Below are 11,239 nucleotides of genomic sequence, written 5' to 3'. Positions count from 1 at the left end.
AATCCACATCTCCAAATCTTTCCAAACTCACCTTACAAACCAGTGTCCAAGGCTTCTAGGCTACACAGTCAAGCGTAGTCAGAGAAGCAGCCCTATTTTGTTAGTAACAATTCTCTGTGTTAGTCAGCTTCCCGTTACTGGACACAGACTGGATGCTCACAGTTTAAAGGAGAAGCTTCATTTAGCTTATGTTTTGAGGGGTTAAGTCCACAGCCAGCTCTCTCTGACATCATAGTCAAAGGGCATGGCAGAGCAAAGATTATTAGTTTACAACATCTGCGAAGCAGGGCAGAGGAACAGTACCAGAGAGGAGTGGGGGAAAGAGCAGAAGCCTGGCCGCCAGGGCTCACCTGAACAATAAATCGTGCTGCGGTGATCCCTGCAGTTCGCGAAGCCAGTCGAGTTGGCACTCTGCCTTGTCACAGTGTTTACTAGGCATCATGCTATTAATAGACATACACTGACAAATGAAGCAGAGCATATTCCTGCCTTCCTGGAACTAACTTCACTTTGAAGCAAAAGAAAGGAGTGGACTATGCTGCTATAACAAAAAAAAAAAAAAAAACCAATGTGCCAAAGGAAGACAATGATTATGATGTTATGAATGTTGAACTGGAAATGGAAAGGAGTATGTGGTAGAGACAAACCAAGTTAAGATCCCATTAAATAGGATTAGAGTTAGGGAAGGAAGGCCAATGAAAGTCTTACTGGTAAGGTGATATTTGTATGCAGAGAACTGAACTATGAAAATAAAGCTAAAATATATCATAGTGTCAGGAGCACTGGTGTTCTAGGCAAAGAGCGTGGAAGTGCAGATACCCAGAGATAGGAAAGAACTAAAGACATTCTGTGAGTGGAAAGGATTCATGCATGACTGGAAGTTCATAAATGATGGAGACAATGATGCCAGGCTTGCCAGAGGCCCAGAAAGATGGGGCCAAACAGTTAATTGTAGGAATTGGGGTCATATTGTATGAACAAATTACTAAAGCTTGCATAGTTCATAAAGATTCTGGTAGCTTACATACACATTTTATACACTTGCATAGATTCCAATGGTAGGGAGAATTGCTCAGTTGAAACAAGGCAGCCCCGGCAAAGGCCATGACAGGAGAAGACAGAACTACAGTTTGGACCATGAGGATGCAGAGTATATGAATCCACAGGGCTTGATGATTCGGGGGAAAAGGATAACTGACTTGATGTTTCAACCAAGAAAATGAATAGATGGGTAAGATTAGGAGATAACTAGACTGTGGAAAAAGCAAGAGTTCTTTTCAGGATGCTTTTAATTTTAGAGATAGAGGGAATGACTTCAAGGGCGGTGTCTAATAAACAGTTGGATTCATGAGCCTGAAGCTCAGAAGAGACTCCAAGTGCAGAGACATGTTTGAAAATCTTTTACATAAAGATGACATTCAGAACTTAGAATAGATACCACCTAGGCGGGGACTGGTAGAGGAGAAGAAGGAGATGAAGAAGGAAGAAGGGGAAGAAGACAAAGAGGAAAGAAGGAGAAGGAAGGAAAAGAAGGGAAGAAGTGGATGGAGAGCAAAGAGGGCCTAGGTCCCAGAGGCCCCGCATTGTGTTGAGGAAGAGAGAACCAGTCAGTGAGCCGGAAGGGTCACCTGAGGAAAAGCAGGCAAAGCAGCACAGCACATGGCATGAAAGGAGGGGAAGTTCTTATTTACTGAACTGTGTAATTCAAGTAAACACTAGATTATGCTTTCTTCCATATATTTGAGGTAAATAGTATTAAAATTTAAAATGTCTGGATAGCCTTTCAAGCCTTGATTAAGATTAAACTATACTTAGAGTGACAGCCAAGATGGAAATATGTTCTACTACTACCAGGATGATACTCAAAAGTAAAATAGACAATAGGGATATTCACCTCGAACTAAATGTATTTGTCATTCACCATGAGGTTTCTTTTAATCCACAGATAAAAATACTGTGGTTGTTGAGGTGAGAGTGTAACTTTTGATTAGGCATTTATTTTATCCTTCCACAAAAGCTCATGGTGCTGTCTTTCCAGGAGTTTGGTTGACATCTCGACATACTATTGTCAACTCTACAACAGTAGAATTGTACTGGAGTCCACCAGAGAAACCCAATGGTCTTATTTCTCAGTATCAGTTGAGTCGGAATGGAACTGTACTCTTCGTGGGTGGCAGTGAGGAGCAGAATTTCACCGATAAACACCTGGAGCCCAACAGCAGGTAACTAAAGGAAAATTGGACCAGTCAGACGGGAAGTGTTTCTAATGTTTCAAGGTTTGGAAAGAATACATTTCACTGAAATGTCATTCTTATTGATTAATCTCTTTATTCATTAGTCATACAGTACCTAATAAAAGTACTGAATCATTACATTAAACTTAGACTACATGAGATTCCTTTAAATAAAAAGATTATCTTCTACTTGATATGAAAGCAGAATTTTTAAATAAACAAAATACTGAAAGAATCAAAATAAGTCATGTAGTCATAATATCAAACTGTAGAAATTATCAAGTTACTTTAAAATGGATTTCTAAATAGCAATAAAAGAGATTCAGGTATTTTTTTGCATCAACTACTTTTTCTTCTCTTAGGTTATCTTACTTGCCACACTAGGCATGAATATACAGTATTAGGCAGGAAAGTTCTGCATATTTTTAATTCATTCCCATTTATTTCTCAGTAGAGATAAAACAGATCTTACATCAACAGATGTTTTATTTTAGAGCTTAGAGAACAATTCAGTTTATTATAGAGAATAAAAGATCAATTAAGAAACCTTTTCCTCTAAACATATTGCCTGAACTTGAGCCCATTAAAAATGAGAAAGAATAATTTAACTCTTCCACAATCAAGCATCATTCCTGAGATCTTCAGGAGATGTTAAGAATGATGAAGGAGTTAAATGTATCAAGTTAGAGTGACAGAAGTAGAGATGGCTTGGGGGAAATGCTACCAGGACTAGACAACTGTCACAGCCTGTGGTAAACTCTCTGTACGATAAGCAAAGAATTTAAGACAAACAATGGGTACAGGGCTAGGGAGATGGCTCAATGGAATAAGTGCTTCCCTGGCAAGCGCAAGGACCTGAGTTCAATCCCTGGTTCCATGAAAAAAAAAAGTATGAATACAAAAGTCAGCAATCATTGCCTGCCTCGCTTGTGCACTTACTTACTAAAATTCTCCCTTTCTAGATATATTTATAAGTTAGAAGCCAGAACTGGAGGTGGCAGCAGTATTAGTGGTGGTTACATTATCCAAACACCTTTGTGGACACCAGAAGAAATCCAGCCTCCGTATAATGTCACAGTACTCGGGCCTTATTCCATATTTGTAGCTTGGATGCCACCAGGTAAAGAAGCAAAGTATTTCTCTCAATCTCTCTCTCTCTCTCTCTCTCTCTCTCTCTCTCGCTCTCGCTCTCGCTCTCGCTCTCTCTCTCGCTCTCGCTCTCGCTCTCGCTCTCTCTCTCGCTCTCGCTCTCGCTCTCGCTCGCTCTCTCGCTCTCTTTCTCTCCCCTCCCCTCCCCTCCCCTCCTCTCCTCTCCTCACTCCCCTCACTTCCTCCTTCTTTCTCTCTTTTTTGAAAGAAAATTAATTTGAAATAAGAATAGAAATGTGTATTTAGTAAATGGAAAGGATGTCACTTGCTTCCTGCACATGTGAACAGAATAATCCAAACCACACTCCTGCATGTATAAGGCCCCTGGGACTCCTTACATTAGGTCACAGGCTTTGTAGGTGTCCTCTAAAATCTCCCAAAGGGTCAGGAATTGAAATCGACAGTAGCTCGCCCTGCCTATGTTCCTTACATTGTGGCTATAGTGGTAGCTGGGGTTTGCCTCTCTGTGCGCCGTGGTCTCCACTGAGATATTCAGTCACTGCTGTGCTGCTTTTGTGATTTGGTGCATTGTAATATTTGATGTAAGCATCATCCTCACATGAAATCTTGACTACATCAGTACTGTGGAGTAAAGATTAGGGGGAAATATTCCTTTCTTGTCCTTTAACTTCAAATACAAATAGAGGACTTTATTTCCAAGTGAAACTTAAAGCCTGTTAAAGTGTTAAATACACTTCAAACTATGTGACTTTGCTTTTAATACCTAGTCTTAATCTGAAATGGGAACAAACCCATTTTGTCCCCATCAAGGAAGCTTAATCGCAGTTTAGCACATTCCTTCATGGGTTTTCCATTTTGGCCATCAGCAGATTCAGCCCAGAAAGTAATCAGGAAAGACACACTTTTCACCCAAGCAAACAGCAGAGAAGTTAAAGCAAATATCGCATAGTCTCCCTAGTATAAGAACTCAAATGAAGAAATACAAATAGAAAGGTATAACACAATTAAAAGGAAAGTGAAACTTGAGGAATGGACAACAAGGAGAGGACAAGAAGAAAAGCTGGGAAACATGACAAGGGCAAAGCCATACATTTATACGCACAAGATGGGTAAGGCAATGATCCTGAGAACCATCAGCAGGTTTTTGAAACTAGCAGTTAATTGGTAGGATTCTCACCCTGACTAGCTATACATGCTGATACCTGTGAACCAAGCAACTGCGCTGATGATAGCAATGTGTAATAGAAGGGTCACACTTAGAATGCCTGTCATTCTGGTCTTCTAAATACGTACTTCTTGTCATGACATACCAATTATTACCATTCTGTCTCACAAGTAAATGTTTGTTTGTTTGTTTTTTGAAAAAGGGTAATAAATGAAAAAAGACACAAGAAAAAGAAATGTCACAGGACTGTCCTGCTACAAGGCTGTATATGGTTAGATTTCTAAATTTCTGGGTAAAAATATGTAATTATTTATTCATATTCTTTAAATATTTCTCATTTTTTAAAATTTTTTCTCCATATTCTGTAGAGATTTACAGTTTAATATATCAATACTTCCTGGAAATACCTGTTCCATGTTATGCCTAAGATGTTTAATATTCAGACAGATAGTGAGGTAAACCCAACTGCATATGTTATAGAGTAATAATAAGCTTCAGTTAACAACCTAAGTTTGCAGACCAAAAATTAGAGAAATAGAAGGGCTGCAAGGACAGCCAACATTTTGATTCAAGTCTTTCATGGTCAGTGATGACTCAGGACATAGGAGAACCTGTACTGTAACATCATGTAACTCAGTTGTGTCCCAAATTTTCTGATCAAGGAGATTATGGTGCCACAGAGCAACATGATCAATGATGTATTATGTGCCTAAGGAGAGTCACATGAAGAGAAAACTTTCTCTTAGGCTTTCACGCAGAGCAAACTGGTCAATCAATGGCCGTGACTCATCCACATGGCTGACACTGACAAAGGATCTACAAAGTGCAGTACAGGGTTACAGGATAAATGCTGAGGGTGCTTGACTGACCTTATCAGATACAAAAGTGCCATTCTTGTTATCTAGGTCTTGCTTTATCTTGGTCTTAACCATCCAGCAGGAAAGTATAAAAACGAGGTATGTAAAGTAAAGCCATATTAATATGCTGAGCTGTGAAAGGCTCAAGTGAACCACTTCTGTGGATAATCCACTACTATTGTGGACTGCTGGACTGTGTTGATTGTTTTTTCTGAATTCATGCACCTATAGTATTTAGATGCCAATAGAATACCCATCTCTGACAGTACTAAACAAAAAAGGGGATACAAAGGAAGGATCATTTTGTATCTGTATATGCAGAATAGTTAGGATAGATATACAACTACTTTCACTTAATTCAATGAGAAGAAAGATTTGTGGTAATAGTGTTTTGACAGGATATCTTGTCACATCTTGTACTATGGATTACCACTAAGAAGATAACAATATACAATGTATTAATTATTGAAACTGTCCTATTAATCAGTTTTGAAACTGTCTCATTGCTATTTGTTTTTCAATAATTAAAATTAAAAATTAGAAAAGCAAATAATATGGTCAAAAATAATATAAAGTTTTAGGACTGATGAGATAGCTCAGTGGACTAAGCACCTGCTTTGGTAAGCTCCAGGACCAGGGTTCAATCTCCAGTCCTGCATGCCACCCCGGCTCTGCTCCCAGGGCATGCTGAGCCAATGACCAAGTCTCTGCGTGATGGCCCTCACCTGTAATCCCAGGGGGGCTGAGAAGGCTGAAAACAGGAGGATCACTATGAGTCCAAGCTGAGCTGCATAGTGAGAACCTGTACCAAATACATAAAAAATGAAAATGATAATAATATAAAGTTTTAATATATAAAACCTGAATTCTCATAAACCAATACAATATTGATGTTGCAATCTGAAAGTAGGGAGAAAGCATTTTGACCAAATTCACAGGGGAAAATCCAGTAAGAGATTTAAAAACAAAGAAAAGTTCAGTGTCTCTGAGGTGTTAAATACAAATGATTCCATACACCCTAGCTGTAAAATAAAAACACAACCAAGGGGACTAAACAAATCATGGAGGATCCATAATAGAGGATGGCTATCATTAACAACTATCCAGCATATAAGTGTTAGGAACATAGATACTCATGAACTCTCTTAATTTTCAATAGCAAAAAAGACAAAAATTCTACCATGAGAAACTACAAACTCGCCTCCCCCAGAATAGAACCAACGGCTGCTTTCTCGGGGCCACACTGGTGTCCTGCGCCCTTTTGCATTTTGTCCTTGGCACTTTAACAATACTCTTGACTTTTAGCACCACCAAGTAAAACGGGTGCATAAAGCCACTCTGAGGCCAGATTCAGCCTGCTCAGTGGGGGCTCACCACACTCATGAGGGTCTCTACGCACCAAATTCTCAAAGGACAAGGGAAAGCCCAGGTGATAAGCGAAGCTGCTGTGGCTCTAGCCTTGTGCCGAGGAGGTCCTGCGATTCAGACAGTCACCGTGTGTCATTTTCTTATGACTAAAGCTCAAGTTGCCTTTCTACTCTGAGTTCACATTTGGTGTGAATTTAAAAAAGGGTGTCTTTCCAGACAAAGCCCCAAAGTAAGATAAATAGCAAAGCCAGGGTTCATATCCCAGCACTGCCTCCTCTTAGGTGAAATTTTAAATCTCAGCTATCTGCCTTTTAAGACAACTAAAGTGTCAGCATGTGGATCACTGTAAATGGTAATATATGTAATTGGCAAATATTACCTATTTCTGTATAATAGTTCTTGAGAAATTAAGTTTTGTCTTACTTTTTTTCAAAATATATTTATTCCAACATTTGATGAGTTCTCAGTCCTAGGGTTGGCCAAATAGCTCAGCAGATTAAAGCGCCCACTTAGGCAGATGCAGGGGCCAGGAGTTCAATCCACCTGGGGCCTGCCTGTCAGCCCCACCCCCAGGGAACTCTGGCATGGTGATGCGCACCTGTAATCCCAGCACTTGGGAGATTAAACAGGTGGATCACTATGAGTCCAATCTACGCAATGAGACCCTGTAGACCCTGTCCTAAAATACATAATACTTTGTTTTCACTGAGAAAAGTATGGAAAAATAAAGCGAAACTTCTGCTTGGGTACTATAACCTTAACCCTTGCCTACCTCAAGCCTTGAAATGTTTCGTTCTGGTTCAGACTAAGGGAAAATGTGAAGAAGGTAACCTCCACTATTTAAATAACACTTAATAAGTCTATAATATCCATACATGTCACTCCTGTAATCAGGCACACAACTTCCACTATAGAAACTCTGTAATATATGGAAAGATTAAAATCTTAAATTAAGCTTTCTTTCCTGGTACCTAGAAGGATTTTAATTCAGTAAAAAGTCAGATGACTTTGACTTGCATATAACTGACAGTTGATTTTATTGGAAAGTACCTCATGCTGTGTTTTGATTTGGATAATAAAAATATGCTTTCTCTTGCAGCGTACTCGCAAATATAAATTTTAACCAGAAAGAAAACAAACTTGTTGTAAGTAGAGGGTGTCCAGGCACTGGCAATCAGGAGTTTTCTAGCTTCTTGAAATGCTCAGCCCTCCCCACATTGTCGTGTCCTTAGTAAAGGTAAATTGCAGGCCACACGGTCTGTGTCCACAGTTTCCAAACCTGAGTGACACTAGAAACACCTGTAAAGCTTGAGCAAAGACACATTTTTCAACCATAACCTTGCAGAAAGAGGATCTCCTAGAACTCAAGAAGTCTAAATATTTTCATAGCTTCCCTACCTAAGGGAATTAAATTGCTATTTTTTACTTGCCTTTCTTTGGTGACCAATATGAATAATAAATTGCTGGAAGAAAAATATCTATATTGCTGCTAGACAACAGAAAATTTACCTGAGCAATTGACTGGATTTTGGCGTTGGAGATTATGTTTCCAAGGCTCTTGGTGAGCTATGCCTTAGTACATGTTTAGAAATCACAGTAGTAAAAAGGGTGGGGCCTATAGAATATGGGAAAATGCCCACAGGAAGAGGAACTGATCTGATTAGCAAATAGCATGCACACACATTTCTATTACTTGTTACATTTGCATTTGTTAAACTCCTGCTGTGTGTGAAATACTTTGACAAGCACTTTTCCAGCTCTACCCCTAGAAAATTCTCATTGAAATTCAAAGAGATAAACAATGTTATTGTCCCCATGAGAAATATGATGCTCCAAGAATGACATGATGTGCTCAAGGTCCCTCAGAAGAGCCCAGGTCTGCTCTCTACTTTTGCCTTTAAAGAGTAAGTCCTTCCTATCTTTGGCCTGACTCCTAAATCTGCATAGATGTATTCATTTATTACCCCAAATTCTCAGGTATGTGGTGCATCAACCCTGACTTTGGCAATAGTACCCTGGAGGGTCAAGACACAGGGCTAGGTGTTGATGAAAGTCTAACAATTCTGGGAGAACAATGTTTTATACCAAGCTAGTCAGACAGGGGTGGAATTAACTGTAGGAAATGACCAAGCCTTAAAGGAAGATGTCCACCTGGTAACATCAGCACCTGGGACATGAAGGAACTGGAAGCCAGAGGTTCCAGCTCCCCATTCAGCTGGACAGCAGGATACACAGAGCCTAGCAAGGCCAGGTTCCAGGTGCAGAAGATTTTTGCCAGGTAGAAGAACAGGAGAGTCATTTCCCGTTTGGGTACAAAGAAATTACGCTAGGAGTATGGCAAAGCCCTTGCCAAATACGCTCTTACATCTCATGTAGCCCCTTCATTCGGGTCATTATTATGTGGTAGGTATCAATAGTAATATAACAGAATCTTCCAACCTCTAAATGAGCAACACTTCATCTCTTTGAGTATCTTCTGCATCTCCAGATCAGAAGGTGTACAAAATTCAGATCCTTATAAGACGGTTGCTAAATTAATGGAAGAGTAAAGTGGTAAAGTCGCTTTATACAACTTACCCTGCAAGCAAATGTAAATAAATTTTAATTATTCTCCTGTTGAAAATTAAATTAAAACCCACCTCTCTCTCCATATTAATTTAACCCTACACATGTGCATGTGCACGCACACACACACACATACACACACACTCTTTTAAAAGCAAATAGAGCACATACACATGTTTTCCAAAGATTATATGACATTTGATTTTTAAAATGCAGTGAATGAGTGTTTAAATTTGAAGAGAAATATTATCAAACAAAGAGCACTGTCTTGTAACATTAAGAACTCTCCCTTGTCCCAGACGCACTCACCCCATCATTGTTACCACTTTCTGAAGCAGGTCTGGAGATACTCTTTCATGGGTGTCTTTCGCTGTGCCAATGTGGCAGCCTCGGTGGCCTGAATTCAAACACACTTACCTTTCATGGTCCGTCTAACTTCAGGAAAAGGCCAGTGACCACACTAGGCTAGATGCAGCCGATAAGGTCAGTAAGTACCTTGTGATGCTCCTCAGAGCCTGCTTCTCCATGCAGAGAACTACACAGCAGCCTTCACATAATTTTTTTATCATACTTCATAAGGACACTTGTGAAAAGGACTCCAGAACTGCCTCAGGGAGCAGCAGGAACACAGGATAAGAGTGTTGTGAGCAAGGGAAAGTATTCTGAGGGGGATTTGTGACGTCTTTTACTATAATAAGTATTTAGCATAAATATTCACCATACAATTTTATCTTACCAAATATGTTGTCTTTCAGACGCATAATAGAATATTTTCACCTTCCGGAAAAGGAAGTATTAGAACATATGTAAAATGAGACCTAATATTAAGTTTTCTCATGGCCTTGGACCAAGTACACAATGTTTTTGCATTTGTTTTCTCAGCCAGGAAAGTGCGAATGTCTACTTTGTGTTATTGTGTGCAGGGAGCCAACAGCCAGGTCTTCATAGATGTTGCCCATGACTGGTGGAACTTACATGTGGCATGTAAAACAGTTTATTGTTAAATGTTCCTTCTCATCTTTCACTAGCTTTGCGGTTTCGATCAAGACTCCCACATTACAAGAGAGCAAAGACTGTATGTTACCCTAGTAGGTAAAGATTATAGAAAGTTAAGAATCAAACACTTCAGGGAACATAGACGGTTTGCTCAGAAAAAGAATGGAGATAGGTACCCCTGCTGCTTAAGAATCCAAACATTCAAAATTATTTAAACTCTGACAATAATAATGAGCTGTTCTCATTTATCAAGATGATGACTATATTTTGATCTATCCTGCCCCTTAATCATGTTCTAATTAGCATTGCCTCTGCATCCAGCACACACTTGTTCCACTAAGGATGGTGAGTTATTTAGACTTAATGCACAATATTGAAATGCTGGTGCTTTTCCTTTCACATCTATCTTTTAGTCTATTAAAGAAAAGAATTGGCAACAATGCTTCTGCTGAGAAATCCTCTTAATTAATATTGCTGAGGAATATGGATGTTTTTTGTTAATCAAGTTTTAGTTAAAGGTTTAGCTACTGATGATATGGCCTATCTCTAGACATGGATACCTTGGCATGAGTTATCTTATCAACAGGGGATCAGATCAGACACTACCTCTTTGAAGTCAAAACTGGCATTACACTATCTAAAAAATTTACCCTGTGTTAATTAGGATGATGCAACATTGACAGTTTCTCAACTTGTAAGTGTAGTAGCTAAATGACAAGCGTTGATCATAGAAAATGTAAAGTTCCCTTTAGTGATGATGTGCTTATTTTGCATATTACTAAATTTGTCTCACATTATTGAACTTTAATAGATGCTAGGGGTTTTTTTTTTTTTGCTAAAATACAGACGTATTGGGCTGGAGAGATGGCTCAGTGGTCTAAAGCACCTACTTAGAACAAGCTTAGCAAAAGCATCAGGGACCACGGTTCAATCCCCCAGCACCA

At 39.3% G+C, this 11,239-nt stretch overlaps 1 protein-coding gene across 1 annotated transcript in view; it reads left to right on the top strand.

The window, feature by feature from the left end:
- Ush2a (usherin) overlaps positions 1–11,239 on the top strand; it is a 732,353-nt gene that overhangs the window by 606,654 nt on the left and 114,460 nt on the right. Inside the window, exons 56-57 of the mRNA XM_004626936.2 lie at positions 2,039–2,222; positions 3,197–3,354. Of these exons, the coding sequence (XP_004626993.1) occupies positions 2,039–2,222; positions 3,197–3,354 (342 nt within the window). The remainder of the gene's footprint in view (positions 1–2,038; positions 2,223–3,196; positions 3,355–11,239) is intronic.

The sequence above is a fragment of the Octodon degus genome, unplaced genomic scaffold (assembly GCF_000260255.1).
Source record: "Octodon degus isolate 3935 unplaced genomic scaffold, OctDeg1.0 scaffold00017, whole genome shotgun sequence".
NCBI lineage: Eukaryota > Metazoa > Chordata > Mammalia > Rodentia > Octodontidae > Octodon > Octodon degus.
The sequence above is the reverse complement of the archived record's forward strand: the minus strand, read 5'-3'. Positions and strand labels throughout refer to the sequence as shown.